We start from the raw sequence: 16855 nt of genomic DNA on the forward strand, positions 1-16855 counted from the left end.
TCAACCACTAAATTACTTTTTTCCTTCCATCTTTTCTTATGTTATGTATTTTACATATCAACCTGGTAGATAGTTGGATTTTTCAGCCTAACTATTCACACACACTCATTTCAATAGTCCAACATATAATTTAGGTGTATTTAATATGTAATTAATGTTTGTGTCAGCCCCTCCCAGTAATTATCATTGAATTAAAGTTTGAATTCATAGAGTTATGTGAAATTATTTAGGTTTAAAGTGACTCATGTTATAATAGTTATCATTTAAAACATAAACTTTATTGCCACTGAGAATCTTAAATAGATGTTTGTGAACATTGGAGTGCCTATCTCCAATAACTTTACTGAAACCACCACTCAAGCTTATTATGTATTATTGAACAGAAAGATTTACTCAATAGAAATCAAATTCACATTTTTCATAATTTCACCATAATTTTATTTTATATTTACAGTCTTCAATTTCTAATGCAAGGGTCTCGCTGAGGATTTGGAGGATTAGGAAAGAGAGATGGGGTTTAGGGGTGAGGGATCAGAGGTCTGGTATGGACTTTACTAATTAAGAAAGCTAACAGGATGTGAAAGTCTTCCAGAAGAAATTCTTGCAGCCAGCTTTGCGTTCTCGGGGTGCCATAGCCGGGTTTGAGTTAGCAGATCTCTGCAGCTCAAGCCTCATTTCATCCTGCTCAGCAGCCTGGGACAGATCTTCGGGTTCCAGGGCATCATTCTCCGTCTGGTTGGGTTCAGACAGCAGCTCTGCCAAGAAGTACTTGGCCAGTTCCTGTATATGGCAGAAGGGATAGCAAAAGAGAGAAAGAGAATGAGGGAGGACAATGGAAAAAAATTGAAAAGCCTAAATTAAAGAACAGATTTGGTCACACACAAAATCCAGTTTTTACAGCTGCGCATTTTTTGTCACATTTAAAATCAATCAAGGATATAAAAATCAGGGTAATTGCTATAATTACCAAGTTACATAAAAAGGCTTTAAGAGCTCAAATGTTTCTGCAACCTTTCTGTCCCTGTAGACTTAAAACACACACACACGCACACACACACAGACACACACACACATTAAGACCATTCTGGTAAGATAAAGTGTGTGCCAACAATTTAATTCAATTTTCATATCACGAGCTACAAAGTAGAATTGATTTACCATTTTACCAAGTAAACTGCAGGGGAACGAGACATCTCACAATCTCGAACATACTGCGTTCGGTCTTTAGAGTGCCCCTTTGCCCTAGTCCCGACTTTTAGACGTGAGATGCGCTAAGAGGTAGCAGCTTCAGAGGTCTGCGTTTCAGCACCTGGGTCAGCGCTTCCCAGGGTCAGCACCAGGGATAGACGCCATCATCGCTTTGTGCCCAGACAACTACCCAGGTCTTGGAATTTTCTTGAATACCAAGTAAGAACTCACCTGAACTGTGACCGACTCCGCTTATCATGGGGAAAAAAAGAGTTAGAAGGGGATTCTAGCCTTTGAAAGTTTTCTCAAGAGCTTTGAGAGATGAGGGACCCAGAAAAGCACCTAAACTCTTTAGAAGGATTGAGCATCCCTTACGTCCAAACCAGTGGGGCAGGAGCAAGAGTAAGGGAGGGCTGGAGAATCCGGGAGACGTCGAGGGAGTCTCCTTACCTGCTTCCCTGCGGCAGCAGCCAGGGACTTCTGCAGAAACTGACGGAGTCTGGGGTCCGAGGGAGCGCCGGTGACACCGCCCAGGGCCAGGACGATGGACAGCGCAGCCAGCGCGCACTGGAGGCGGCAGGACAGCATCTCGGCGGCGCCGGGAAAGCTGAGCTGAAGAGTGGCTGGTCAAACTCTAGGCGCGGATCAGCAGGCAGCAGCGATGGCTCCGAACCTCGCGACTCCTAAAGCGGCTTGTGTGCTCTCAACCGTCTCCCTCGGTTTTAAACTCTCTCTTGACGTCAGGCTAGGAGGCGCCCCCAGATCTCACCAGCCCTTTTACGCACCATTAGTCTCGCAAAATCAATCACAGAAGACAGGGGAGGCGACAAGATCTAAAGTGTCTTACTTAAAAAAAAAATACTGCACACCCACAGGGACACACAATTCCACAAGCCCCACGATTTATACAATCTTTTATTTTCACTCAGTGCTATGAGCATACACATTCCATAATTTCACTCCCACACATGCACACTCAATTACACACAAACAGAGGCTCAAACACTCAGCCCTTAAAGAGCAAATACACTATCACCCTTAAATGCACATAAATGTACCCAGACAACTCCATCTGTCATCATACTCAAACATTTTAGGAAGGCCCGACAAATGCAAAAGGACATGTGTATGGCAGGTGGAGATCAGAATCATTCTTCTAATAACAGATCTGGGAATGAAATATGGACAGTAAAAGGACTGCGTGCTCTTTATTTCCTCCATTATCTCATCAAAAGTCTTGAAGATGTAACAAGGCTCTGAAAGAACTTCACTCTTCTCTAAAATGGGGGAGAAGGTACCTCGGGCTCACTCTCCCTCCCTGTTTCTCAGTAACTGAGACTTCTGGTCTACCTGCCTTTCTATTGTGACCATATGTATGTATGAGTGTGTGTATATGTATGGGAGGGAGAGAGACAGAGAGATTGAAATTGACTTCATTTTGGTACTGAGAAATTTAGAGCTGGAAGGCAATCTAAGAAATTATCCAATAAACCTCAGAATTTGAATCCGTAAGGCCGAGTAATGGTCAGTAAATTGTTCTCATTCACATATTGCATACTTTGAGCAAAACCAGACCTTCACATTCCAAAGCCAGAGTTTCTTCTACCGAGCTCTGAGTTTTCTAACAGATTCCTGGCCAGTAGGCGTAGTTTTATGTCAGTAGGCCCCAGTTTAGACATATAAAAGTCTAGGAACTCCCAGAACATATGTGACCACTATTGTGTATCTATAGTGGGAAAGGATCAAAAGATTTTTAAATTCAGTTCTGCCTGATCTCCTAGACACAAAGAAAGTTTAAGAAAATCTGTCCTTGAATTCTGATTGAACTCTGGTTAAATGTTTGCTGTTCAGGCCAGAGTTCTGACTGCTTTTATCTAAATAGTTCCTTACTGAGGAAGGACCAGCTAATTTCCTAGCATGGACGAGACGATCCCTACAGGATCTTTAAGAGCTGATATCTTATGAGCTTCAAAAAAGCCAATATTAGCTAAAAAGATATGCTGCATCTCCGGAAACCATGCAAAGCTCACATTATGTATTAAAATATTCTCAGTACTTAGACCTGAACCACAGTGTTGAGAGGCAGAAGGCATAAAGGTTTGGGAAGTATCCTGAATGGCTTGAATAATTGTCACTATTTCTTTTTGTGCCTGTAATCCAAGGCAAAGAGGAAATGCACAGCAAGAAGTGTTAAAGCTTCCAGGTCTTGACAAGACTAAGCACAAAGTGGGGCATTAAAAAGTCATTCACATGTGTCAGAGTAGTGTAAGAGATCAATGAATACGGAGCTGTGGAACCCAGCCCTAGGAAATACATGTTATATTCTCTAAATCTTGCAACTCTCTCTGGCCCCTGACTAAGGACTCAGAGTATAGTTCTATCAGTGTGACTGTCCCTCGGTACCTCCAAATGATCTCACATCTCCTGTATCCAGGATGTGGTCTTCGGCATTCCCACTGAGTAGGAAAGGAGGATTTTTCTAAAGCAGGAGCCAGTTGAAGAACAAATAGCAGCTCCCCATCTTCCCCTGTGCTCTAGGATCTCTTCTCTCACCTTCCCTAGATGCTTGCTCCCCTCCTTCCCCATCCCTGTCCTCTCCCTCTACACTTTCTCCTCCTTCTTCCTCCTTTTCCTTAACCTTTCTGCAAATTTATCTTTCAGAATTTTCCTCATTCAATCCTTCTTTTGTCTTCTTTCTTGACTCTGTATCCTCATTCCTTTGTTTTCCTTGCCCTTCTCAATCATTTTCTGACTTTGGTCTGGTTCAGCCTGGCTCTTTCCCTGCCTTCTCTCCCTGCTTAGCCAGGGCCTATCCCAGTCTCTGCCTCAAGACATCTCTCCTTCTCCTGTCTCTCCTTTTCTCTTTCTTCTTCCCTCTTCAGCTGCTTCTCACCAAAAACAAACAAACAAAACACTTCATGATCTCTATCTGTTTAAGTGCCTACTTATGAATAGTAAAGAGTTGCTTCCCTCACACCCTGCTGAAGAGCTGAGGCTGTAAATGAGATGACTTATGGGTTTTGCTTTTATCATTTTTACTTCCTGGAGAATTATGAGTCTAAGAACCACTTATTAGAGAAGCCAGGACAAAAAGGGACACAAATTCTCCCTTGATCCCTCCATGGTGAGTTATAGCTTAAAGGTTGGTTTAGCATAAAGCACTTCAAACTTTCCCAATCTGAGCCTTCTGCAATCAACCCCCAGGGCATCTCTCCCAAGTCTCAAAGCTGGAAGGGAAAAGTGGTTTGTGGTTGTATTGGGGACCCTATTTCCCGGACCAACTGAGCTCACTAGGAATCCTTACCCAATCCTCTGTGGCTCACAAAGCACTTTCTCATCCAGTACTTTAAGGCATGCTATTCCCACCTCACAGAGGAGGAAACTGAGGTCCTTAGACCTTCAGTGCCTTACACAAGGGCACACAGGCAGGAAGTGGCATGGTCACAGGGAGAATGTTACTTCACTTGAGAATGCCTCATGCTTCCCTGACTCAGAGATGCCAGAGATTCCTGGCTGAGCAGTCTGCAGCCGGGATGCATGCACCTCTAGAAGGCATCCAGGCCTCTTTCATGTGCAGTTTTTTCTGGACAGGATATGATTTCCCACCTCCCTTGTGGGATATACATTTTGGCATGACTACCTGCCAATATAAGGAGTAGAAACTTATTTTAATACAAAGCAACATAATCTGTGAATAGACATAGACATTCAGTGTTAAACAATGCAAGGAAGGAGAAAGTGTCTGTAGTGGGAGTCGAGAGACCTGGGCTCTAGTCTGGTTCTGCCACAACGAACCATGGGACATCCTCTCTGGGCCTTGGTTCTTTATTTGCAAAACAAAACTTGGCAGGTCATCTTTGTGGTTCCCTCCAGCTCTGATAATTGATGAGTATAAATTTGAGGAAATAAAAAGGTAAACTAGAATGTACTATTATTGTTAAGATGTTACCATTTTCTCAAGATGAGAATTTTATATTGGAAGAGAATCTGGTTTTTATGTAATACCAGAAAGGAGGCTGGGTGCAGAGGGCATTTCCCAGGCCTATTAGAAGATGTATTCTTGAGTCTTGCTTCTGCTACTGACCTGCCCTTCTCACTCTGGACCTCAATTTCTCCATCCATAAAATTGATTCACTCAACCTCTTTCTACAGCTAATTCCTGAGAAGTTTTGCTAGACTGACGCCGATGATACAGCAGTGAACTGGATAGCCATAGTTCTTCTGAGAAAGACAAAGAATAAACATATTAATCAATGTATGTTCAAATATATTAGGGTTAAAGCAAAGTATAGAGCATAATGGTAGGGGGAAGATGCTTCTGAGGAGGAGCTCTTTGAACAGAGCTCTTTGAGGCAAGGGAGTTAGCCATGCAAATATCTGAATAAAGATATCTCCAACTCAGGTGGAAGGACAATCAGTGCAAAGACCTGAGGCAGAAGTATGCTTGGTAAATGCAAACAGCAGCAACAAGGCAAAGACTTGAACAGAGTGGTTAAAGCAGAGACGGTTAGGAGATGAGGTCAGCAAGGCAGGCCAGGACCAGATCACAGAGAGCCTTGAAGGTTGTGGCAGGGAAACCCTTCTGAGCAAGAAAACTGACCTGATTTGATTCTTTTAAAAATAATGCCTTCTGCTCAGTGGGGAATTAATTGTAGGAGCACAAGAGCTCAAGAAAGGAGATAACCTCAGAGTCTAAGAAGTGTTTAAGAAAGAAGAGGAGCCAGGGCAAAAGGAACACAGATTTTATTTGAAATGTCCCGTGGCCAGCTGTTTTTTTTTACTGGGGATCCTGTGCTCTAGACCTAGTTCAGGTGACATAAGATGATGTTTGGGGCGAAGGTGGTAGCCATGAAGAAGATGAGGACTGGTTAGACTTAAAGTTCATTTTGAAGTATAGTAAGCAGGATACAATGATGGTTTATTTGGATATTGAGTTAAGGAAATGAGAAGAACCATCAACAATGCCTAGAGAGTCATCCAGATGATCTCTCAAATGCCTTCAAGTTTTACAAATTCCAGAGAGGTCAGGAAGTGGGTTTATGCCAAAAACTTCCCCTGGACATTTTGCAAGTAGAAAACCATTTTATTTTCCAGACAGAAGACAGTGAGAAATAAAGTCAGTGAGGAGAAGCAACATGGAACAGCATAAACAGTCATGGGTTGGGAGTCTGAGGCCCCAGGCTTAAGTACTCAGTTTGCATCTGCTTAAAATGGACCTGACAATCCTCTTTTTCTCAAACAAGATTTGAGAACCAAATAAGACAATGTAAGTGAAAATGCTTGGTAGTCCATAAAATGTCACAGGTTTTCTTATTGCTGCTCAGATGGAGGCAACCAGTCCTAAGCCGAAGGTGATTCCAAAGAACCAGTCAATCACTTTGGGAGCTGGAGACCCTGCTGAGCCTCTGACCCAAGAAGCATGCAGGCCTTTCTCAGTGGGAATGTGTCGGGTGTGATTTAAAGGTCTAGGAAGATCTCACAGAAATGCAGCAGATAGGTGCTGAAATCCTTCCATTAGAAAATACTCTCTTCTCCCTTACATGTACTTACCTAGGAGGTATAATACATTAAAACTTAGTAACTATTAACATTTTAATGTGGATTCATTTGTTGAATTGTCTTCTAGATTTATAGCTGGCAAGTGGAAGGTTTGATTTAAGTAAAGCTGGGAGAAGGAGACCAATTTGGAGTCAGAAACTATGCAGCAGAAGACAGATTGCGTGAGATGAGTTGTTGGGGATGGTGGTAGGCTATGAGCATATAGACTCTTCAAGGGTGCATGGATGAACATCGCATAGGGACCTTTTCTTCTAAGCAATCCCACCATCATGGAGCACAAGAATTAAAACTTGCAACCCTCCAAGGGCTTCCATTCAGCTGGAAAATTCCCAGCTCAAGCCCCTGGAACTGCTGATGGTAGAAGAGACAGACTTCCCTGCCAAATTGACTTTCACCAACTTCCACAAAGCCTAGGCCGAAGTGATTGCTTTAGGTAATAAAGGGCAAAGACCTGTAAGGTTACCTGTTCCTTGGAGAGGGATGGGTGGTGACATCTCAGGCTCATTTCTTGCAGCAGTCTCCTATCCTGTCACTTTCCAGCTCAAAAGCTTTAAATGAGTCCCCAGTGCCAGTGTGTTCAAATGCACACACAGCAGCCTGACAGTTGTGTTTCCTTTGTGACTTTCCCATGAGTCTCCCTCTTCATGGTTCCTTGTCTGCCAGCCCTCCTAATCCCTCTAAACACTCACTCTTCCCTGTACCCTCCCATCTCCATTTGCACATGCCGTTTCCTATCCTGGAATATCTTTAACCCATCTCTAACTAATAAGATAATGTAGCCTATTCTAAGATATTTCCAAGAGCTTCTCACTTAGAATCAACGGGGCCCACTCCTGTGTCCAAAAGTGTGCCTTTCATGCCCCTAGCAGAGATCCTCACATATTTCTGTTCCTTGGGAGTCTGTACATCTCATCTAAAAGTGTCAAGGCTCTTGGGAGGCCAAGGCAGGTGGATCACTTGAGGTCAGGAGTTCGAGACCACCCTGGCTAACATGGTGAAACCCATCTCTACTAAAAATTTTAAAAATACAAAAAATCAGCCAGGCATTGTGGCGGGTGCCTATAATCCCTTCTACTTGGGAGACTGAGGCAGGAGAATCACTTGAACCCAGGAGCCAGAGGCTGCAGTGAGTCGAGATCATGCCACTGCACTCCAGCCCAGACAACAGAGCAAAAACTCCATCTCAAAAAATAAAAATAAAAGTCTCGAGGCTCGCTGAGGGTAGAACCCTTGTCTCAACTACCTTTATTTTCTCCTTGGTGACTATGAAAATGTTAAGAACAGAGTATTTGTTGAAAAATGATGGTTGAGTTGAAGACAAATTTCTCTGTCCTTATTTGTGGGTCTCTGTGGATTCTGTAAGTAGGACAAGCATAATGAACGGCAGCTAACTGAGGTCTGTATTACTTGACACACACAAACACACACAGCCCCCAACCCTAGGTAGCCGATACTTTCAGGAACACATATCTATTGATCCCTTAGTCATCTCTGAGCTTCAGAAAGGACAAAAATCTAAATGCTGAGGCTCAGTGTAAATGTTCCTATATATTAAGAACTAACTGAATTTGTCATGTGAGTATGCTAACATAGTCACTGAAAATGTAAGAGTCTTCATATTGATTGGAAGGCCAAGGGAGGAAAGATCTGTTTACCACTGAAATAGGCATATGTTCCTGGTGCACATAGAAGTGAACAACAGTGCTAACTCACCTCTATGTAGTATTTCACAATTGCTTAAGTGTGTTAATAACATAATGACCCCAACCAGGCAAGGAAATGGAGGCCTAAGTTACGTAGCTAGTGTGCAGCTGGGCTGATGTCTGAGCCCTCACTGTCGCTCCAGCGTTTCCTTTCTCAGAGGAAAGGTGAGATATGTAAGGAAGTTTTGTTCCTAATTCTCTCAGCTTCCCTTTCTCTTTGTGAGTCCATTGGACTCTCCAGAAGCTTCACACTTGTTGCTCTGATTTCTGCTCAGGGCTTCCCGATTAAATAAAATTGAACAGTGTTCCACCCCACTATGCCGCCCAGAGAATATCTCCTACTTTACTTGACCTATTTTCCTTCCTAAAACAAGGCATTAAACCTGAGGTTTTCCATGAGCCTTCCCAAGGCAGTCAACAGGGGAGGTGTTATCTTGGTCAGATCCCTCCAGTGCAGGGTCCGGAAAATGAGGCCAGATATCAATGGGCCCGTCCCCTGGAACAGTGGAAAATACATGGCAAAGTTCCCCTTTGACTTGATCCAGAAACCTCCATTTTGAAAAGTATGATAGAAGCCACATAAACACAAAATCCCCATGGAATGAAAGTATCTCTGCAACAGTTCCAATTTTCTCACACTCAAACTTACTAGTATTACTCTAGACAGGTGGTTCCTAACCTTGGCTTCACACCAGGATTGCCTGAGAAACATTTATAAGTGACAGATGCTTGGATCCCAACTGAAGTGATTCTGATTCATAGGTCTGGGCTGGGCTCAGAGATCTGTGTCTTTTAAAAGCTTAATTCTAGTCTGAAACTGGATTTTTACCACCCTAGAAAACTAGTAGGTCATAAACCACTGCCCACTGTCATTCCTCTCTTACCTCACTCAGCTCTGTTTCTTCTTCCCTCTCCCTGTCATCTTTCTCTTATATTTGTCTCTATTTTCTTCCTTTTTTTTGCTTTACTCTTGTCCCTGTCAATCCTCTGTCTCATTTTTCTTTTTATTTTTCTGGCTCCTATTTGTCTCTTCTTACTCAACCACTACTCCCCTTTTCCCTCTTGAGAACACCAGGGGCGATGATGTTGGCTTTGACTTGTTGAAGCTAAAGCACCTGCTTCATTGACTTTCCTGTTATTACCCCGTAGAGTTGAGGGCAGGGGCAGGACTGAAGCCACAAAGGGTCCACCTACTGAACAGAACCTAAAAAATGATCTAGTCCTACCCCTCAGTTTACGTATGGAAAAACCAAAGCCAAGAGAAGGAAAGGAGCTCTCTCGAGGCCACATAACTGGTTTCAGAGTCAGAGCCTCTGTTTTCTGTTTGTTTGTTTGTTCGTTTGTTTCCGTTTTCATTTTTGAGATGGAGTCTTGCTCTGTCACCCAGACTCGAGTGCAGTGGTGTGATCTCAGCTCACTGCAACCTCTGCCTCCCGCGTTCAAGAGATTCTCCTGCCTCAGCCTCCCAAGTAGCTGGGATTACAGGTGTGCACCATCACACCCAGCTAATTTTTGTATTTTTAGTAGAGATGGGGTTTTACCACATTCACCAGGGTGGTCTCAATCTCTTGACCTCGTGATCCACCTGCCTTGGTCTCCCAAAGTGCTGTGAGCCTCCATGCCCAGCTGAACCTCTGATTTTTAATCTTATCTTCTCTCCATGACACAAGTACACTGTGAGGTTCCTTGAATCTCTCCAACCAAGTGGTTGAAATCCTGTTGCAAGATTGGCAATTCCTGTCCTGTTCTCTATGTACCTGACAGTCAACCTAAAGCCAAATCCCATTGCCTGATAAGGGTATTAGTCTACAGAGAAAGCTCTGGAGGTTCATGTGCAGAGATTTCGAGATCCCCGGGTTGGACCTTCATGCTTTGTGTCTTTATCCTTTTCTGGCTGTGCATTTCCTAATCTTACAAAACAACCAGACCTGCTGCTCAGCGCATGCTTCTGGAGCGCTTCCGCCCACCGGAGAGGATGCTGTGGTTAAGCTGAGTTCTCCTGCCCTCTGCTGGCTTGACTGATAGAAGGCGTCATCTAAAATTTTAGGGCAGGATGTCGTTCATTCTTTTATTTACCCAACAACTTTTTAAGAGTGCTCACTATTAAAAAGGGTGCTCACTATGCACTAGGTTACTGCTGCTGCAGTTGCAGAGAAGCACGCAAAATAAACTCTTCCTTCAAACGTTCAATTATTAAACACTTGGTGCCAGTGTCTGGGCTGGGCATTCAGATACTTGGCTTCAAAAAGAAGACAAGATTTGGTAGCTTTTATAGATTTTTGTTCTGAGTCATAAAATCAAAGAATCAGCACTAACAGGGACTACAGATACCTTCTAATTCAGCGTATTCATTATAGCTCCCCTAATTAGGTTTAGAGTTCTCTGCACACAGTCCTCAGGGACTGTCAACATGGGGAGGATACCTGTGACAGGGATACTATTTCATTGATTAGGATTCTGCCATAAAATCTCACAGAAACAAAGGGTTTCAAGGGGAAACAGTGTTCAAAAACTGGAGATTTAATACAAACCTTCCTTTTGCATGTAATCTGAAAGCTTCCCAGCCTCACAAACCTGTACTTACAATTGATGTCACATTTTTAACTGGTCTCAGGTTTTTTTGGCCTAATCCCCCCCCCCCCCCCAACACACACACACTTTTTTTTTTCACCCATATCTCAGTTTCTTTGCAAGGTCACCTTCTGGTCATGAGGCAGGGAGGGCTCCAAAGGAGGTTTCGAATGAGTTGAGTGCTCCCTCTTGTGGCTATCCAGGACATTGTTTCTGTGCCTGGCCAGAGCTCCCTGGGTCTCAGGTCAATATCAATGTTGTGCCCAGAACTGAGGACAATTCCCTGACCCACAGCTCTCTTCATGTTGCTGTAAAGAGCCATGGTAGAGTCTCATACACAGGTGGCTTTCAAATTTTCTGATGGGAACTTATGTGAGGAAGACATTTTACATCATGATCCAGTGCCCTCACGCATGCCCACACATACATTTCTCAAAACAATATTTACCTTTCTTTCTTACAATAAACTATGATATTCCCATTATTTTCTATTTTGTTTATTTTTCTGTTTAACGCAGGTTGTAACTGGGTCATTAAGTGTGTGATCCACTCTTGAGTCACCAGTATGAGTTTGGAATGCACTGCCTTGGGCCATGGCCCACTTGCATGCACTTGGCTGGCACTTGGAGCTTCTAGGCTGCCATTCTCTCCATGGCTGCTCAATCCTAAAGAGTCACAGGACAACATTCCTTGCTGTCCTGGGATGCTAGAACTCTCATCTTCTCTTATTTCTCTCCTCTGCGTTCCATCTTTTTAGAGGGTCTCGCCGCAGAGCTGCTTAGGCCCCTGGTTGTTAAGACAGCAGTGTTTACCAAAAGCAGTGGGCTGAATGGTGGCCCACAAAAGACATGTCCACGTTAGAACTCCAGGAACCTGTGAGTGCGACTTTATTTAGGAAAAAAAACAAAAGGATCTTTGCAGATATAAGTAAGTTGAGGATCTTCAGATAAAAGCATCCTGGATTATCCAGGTAGATCCTAAATCCAAAGATAAGGATACTTACAAGAGACAGAAGAGAAGACACAGACATAGAGACGAAGGCCACATGAAGTCAGACACTGAGTGAGGGGACACAACCCAAGCCCAAGAATACCTGGAGCCACCAGAAGTGAGAAGAGACAATGAATAATTCTACCCTATAGGGTAGAATTGGAAAGAGTGTGGCTTTGCTGACACCTCGATTTCAGATTTCTGACCCCCAGAACGGCAAGAGAATCCATTTTCATTGTTCCAAGCTACTGGTTTGTGGCAATTTATCACAGCAGTCACAAGAAACACATATACTAGCCACACCTCGCCTTTCCCCAAGCTCCAAGGGGATCAGACAGAGCTGGATTTGAGTCAGTTCCACACCATGCCTGGGACCACTGCTCCCTTCCAAACCCCATGCTTTTTCATAGAGTCGGGCCCATTCTACTAAACACCTTCTTCTTAAAGATTAGATTAGACTGAGAAGCCCTAGAGTCTGCTCTTGTAATGTTGCTCCTATTGCAAGACCCCACTCCACCACACTCGCTTCTGGAAGACATGCCTCAATCAGCTCAATCCCAACTGCGGACATGTTGGAATTTTTTCTCCCAAAGATTCCTCAAATGTTATGCTCATCAGTTGTTAAGACTGGAAAACAGGTGTAGCATGTCCGTAGAGGTGGTGGGTTAGGTGTGAAGATAAAAGCCCAGAAGAGTACAATGATTTGCCCAAAGCTGCACAGTAAATATGTGGCAGGTGGGTGCTTTCTCTGAATGCTAACAACATAAATATGAAGAGTTTCAGGGTTTTTCTCCCTTCCCACAGCATTAAAGGAAAGATAAGATCAAGCCTACCTTTCTCAGGCATATTGTGCCTCAACTCAGCTTTCGACCTGTTTATATCACCAACTGCTTCGCTTAAGGGGAATCACTGCTGTCTCCTGTTTACCTTAGCTCTGCAGTTCCTTCTCATAAAAACTTTCTGATAAATTGGTGAACCAATGCCATGCCTTAGAGGAAAATAATAATAATAAACTATTGTCTAAGCCGCATTTGAAAGCAGGAGTCACATGGAAACAGACGTTAGCTTTGGGTTCTTAACAAGAGAACAAGTTCAGCAGAAAACCTGTGTTCTTAGAACCAGGGAGAGGCAGGATAAGCTCCAGTCAGAAAAGATTCCCACGGTTAGCAATGAGTGCACGAGATAACTTCCCAGTCTCCTCCAGTCCTTAGATTCCATGTCTATCTGGAGCTGTTCCTTCAGACCCTAATCCTTATTTTCTTCTTTAAGAGGCTGGGCCAGGTGCGGAGGCTCACGCCTGTAATCCCAGCATTTTGGGAGGCCAAGGCGGGTGGATCACCTGAGGTCAGGAGCTCGAGACAAACTGCCCAACATGGCAAAACCCCCATCTCTACTAAACATACAAAAAAAATTAGCCGGGTGTGGTGGCCCATGCCTGTAATCCCAGCTACTTGGGAGGCTGAGGCAGGAGGATTGCTTGAACCAGGGAGGTGGAGCTTGCAGCGAGCCGAGATTGCGCCACTGCACTCCAGCCTGGGCGACAAGAGCAAAACTCTGTCTCAAAAAAAAAAAAGGCTGGACATTTCTGCACACTCTTGACAACTTCAGAGGAGACTGATGCAAAAAACATACACCATCTTCTAAGAACCTACAACATAGGCTCCCAGAACTAAATAATTCTGAAACGAGACAATCTCCTTGTGGTTTGTTGTTGTGGTTTGCTTGCTTATGACAGCAATTATCTTATTGTCTGTCAATAGTATGTTTGTAAGTCTGGCTCCTTGCAAAAGGCTTTGTTGTAAAATGACTTTCCTCAACAACAAAAACTGTGCCTTCTCGCCAGGAGCTATGACTCACGCCTATAATCCCAACACTTTGGGTGGCCAAAGTGAGAGGATCATTTGAGCCCAAGAGTTTGAGACCAGCCTGGTGAACACAGTGAGTCTCTGTCTCCACACACACAAAAAAATAAGTTTTAAAATTTAGTTGGGCATGTTGGCATGCACCTGTAAGTCCCAGCTACTTGGGAGGCTGAGGTGGAAGGATCACCTGAGCCTGGGAGATAGAGGCTGCAGCGAGCCATGACTGCATCACTGCACTCCAGCCTGGGTGACAGAGTGAGACTCTGCCAGAAACAAAAACAAAAGCAAACATCAAAAAGAACTTGCCTTCCTGTCATGGCTTCCCTAGAAAATTGCCTGGAAAATACTAATGCAAGATACTTGTGAGACGTTGAATGCATATTGACTTTAACCTCTGGTCTTACCATTGCCTGTCCTGCCTTTCTGAAGCCACATCTTACTACTCACATCTTGTAAATTCTTCTTTAGGTGTGTGTTTCTGCTTAGTCTCTCTCCATTGTCATCATAATGGGCTGCCACTCTGATTCAGAACCATATTAGGTCTCCTGTAAACTGTTTTAAAATCTTCCTAACTAGCTTTCTCATCATTGATCCAGCCCTTCCCTCCACTCTCATCTGCCACTAACTGCTAACCTAGTCGCTTCCAATTTATTCTATACTGTACCGTCTGAGTCCAACTCTGAATACACATCTGATCATATCATTGTCTCCCTTCAAAACTTCAAATACAAATCAGTTTCCAAAAAATACCCACACTCCTTATGCAGGTTTTTGAAGCCCTTAAGGATGTAGTTCCAATTTCTCCTCCTTCAGTTTTATTTCCCACTGGTGCTTCACCCTTCAGAAAACATATGTGCTCACCATTTTCTAAAATGGTCCACAGATTTCAGTCTCAAACTGCTTGTCTTGTTCCATCTGTATGCAATACATTTGTGCCCATCTCCTTCTATCAAAATCTACTTGCTCCTTAGAGAGCATTTCCAATTTCGTATCTTCCTGGAAGAAGTGGATCCTGATATTTGGAGACCTGGAACTTATACAATTTGGTATGGGGTAGGGAGCTTTTTAGGGGAAAAAAAACAAAATCATGAATAAAAAATCTCTTCATAGAGAAAGTTTAACAGAGATTCGTAGAACAAAAACATTTAAACATTGAACACCAAGACTCTGAGATAAATGCACTGGAAAACAGCCGAGCAGGATGATCGTAAAGATAAGAGTAAAATGCTTCTTCCCCTCAAGAAATGTATAACAGAGCAGGAGCTATGGAGACGTGCTAACAGCTATCATACAAAACAGGATGAACTCATTAAGTGCAGAGTCCAGAAACAGGTTGTGGCAATGTGCCAGATGATGTTCCAATGTCCTTAATGCTGTCTCAGGGTGTCAAAGACTACTTCCTAAAGAATGGCATTTGTTGTGGGACTTAAATAAAGGGAATAAGCAAACTTTCGGTGAAGATTGGGAGCCCAAGAATTGAAAGCTTGGAGATCCATATGTTTGAGGACAGGGAAGAGTAAAAATGCCCAGTGTGTTTCAAAGCAACACATAGTGCTATGGGACCAGTGCCCTGTGACCACTTCTACGTTGGACCACAGTGCCAGCGTACAAGTTGATGACCTGAGAGATGAGCCTGATACACTAGTTGTGGTTATGTTGAGCTTCAAATGACAAATAAATAACCATGGCTTTAAAAGCAGAGAAGTTTATTTCTCCCTCATACAAAATTTCTGGTTGATGGTTCAGGGCTAATAAGGCATGATATTAGCTACCAAGGTAACTTCTATTTTGTTCCTCTCCTGTGTGTGGTCTTGACCATGATCAAAGATGGTAACATCTGTGTTGAGGCAGCAGGATAGGAAAACTAAAGAATAAAGATGAAAGTGAAACACGTGGTCACCATCTATAGGAGGTGATATTTTCCAATGATCATTATAGTGATGTTCTTCTTACAATATGATTTTGACATATCTTCTATTGAAAGATAGGGTCTTTGCCCCCAGTCTTTAAAACTAGGCAGATTTTACGACTGTTTTGATTAATAGGCTATATTAATAGGCTATATTAGGATTGACACTATGTGAGTTCCAAGCTAAGTCATAAAATAAATTTTTACTTCTGCTTTCCCCACTGAAATATTCATTCTTATTGCCCTCAGCCACTAGACCAGTTTAATTGCCCCAAGGTGGCCATGCTGTGAGCAAGTCCAAGAGACTTCCTCCATATGGAGAGACTACCTGGAGAAGTCTCAAGACCCAGTGAAGGAAAAGAGTTACCCAGCCAGCCCTAAACACTGGTTGCAACTGCAGCCACTGTCTGACTGCAATTCCACAAAACACCCACAATCAGAACACATTCCCATATTTCTGGCTCACAGCAACCACAAGAGATAAGGAAATGATTGCTGTCATTTTGTGTTACTAAATTTTGGGATGGTCAGTTACACAGCAATAGACGATCTAAACATTGTTTTGAAAGTTTTTCTAAATTTTTCACATACAACTTCTGTGTAATTTATATTCCATTGGCCAGAATTTAGTCACATAGCCATACCCAGCTGCAAAGCAGTCTGGGAAAAGTAGTCTTTATTCTACAAGGCCTTGTGCCCAGCTAAAATCTTACTCCTGTGGGGAAAAGGGACAACAGATATTATGAGACAACTAGTGGTCTTCCACAGCTAGAAAAGTACCTCTTTTAGGCTGGGCGCGGTGGCTCAAGCCTGTAATCCCAGCACTTTGGGAGGCCGAGACGGGTGGATTACGAGGTCAGGAGATCGAGACCATCTTGGCTAACACGGTGAACCCCATCTCTACTAAAATGCAAAAAACTAGCCGGGCGAGGTGGCAGGCGCCTGTAGTCCCAGCTACTCCGGAGGCTGAGGCAGGAGAATGGCGTGAACCTGGGAGGCAGAGCTTGCAGTGAGCAGAGATCCAGCCACTGCACTCCAGCCGGGCGACAGAGCAAGACTCCGTCTCAAAAAAA

The 16855-nt window shown here is 43.4% G+C and overlaps 1 protein-coding gene and 1 long non-coding RNA gene across 2 annotated transcripts in view; both read right to left on the minus strand.

Moving 5' to 3' along the window:
* Positions 1 to 408: 408 nt before the first annotated feature.
* Positions 409 to 1900, minus strand: SST (somatostatin). The gene is made up of 2 exons (XM_017873413.1): positions 1639 to 1900; positions 409 to 780 (listed from the first exon to the last, which is right to left on the minus strand). The coding sequence occupies exons 1-2, from the start codon at positions 1774 to 1776 to the stop codon at positions 568 to 570; spliced, it is 351 nt and encodes a 116-aa protein (XP_017728902.1). The 5' UTR covers positions 1777 to 1900; the 3' UTR covers positions 409 to 567.
* Positions 1901 to 15609: 13709 nt separating this feature from the next.
* The window catches only part of LOC108530455 (uncharacterized), a 12936-nt gene continuing 11690 nt past the window's right edge, over positions 15610 to 16855 (minus strand). Inside the window, exon 3 of the long non-coding RNA XR_001885839.1 lies at positions 15610 to 15737. This is a non-coding gene — a long non-coding RNA (uncharacterized LOC108530455). The remainder of the gene's footprint in view (positions 15738 to 16855) is intronic.

Source organism: Rhinopithecus bieti, unplaced genomic scaffold (assembly GCF_001698545.2).
Source record: "Rhinopithecus bieti isolate Rb0 unplaced genomic scaffold, ASM169854v2 scaffold_5626, whole genome shotgun sequence".
Classification (NCBI taxonomy): Eukaryota; Metazoa; Chordata; class Mammalia; order Primates; family Cercopithecidae; genus Rhinopithecus; species Rhinopithecus bieti.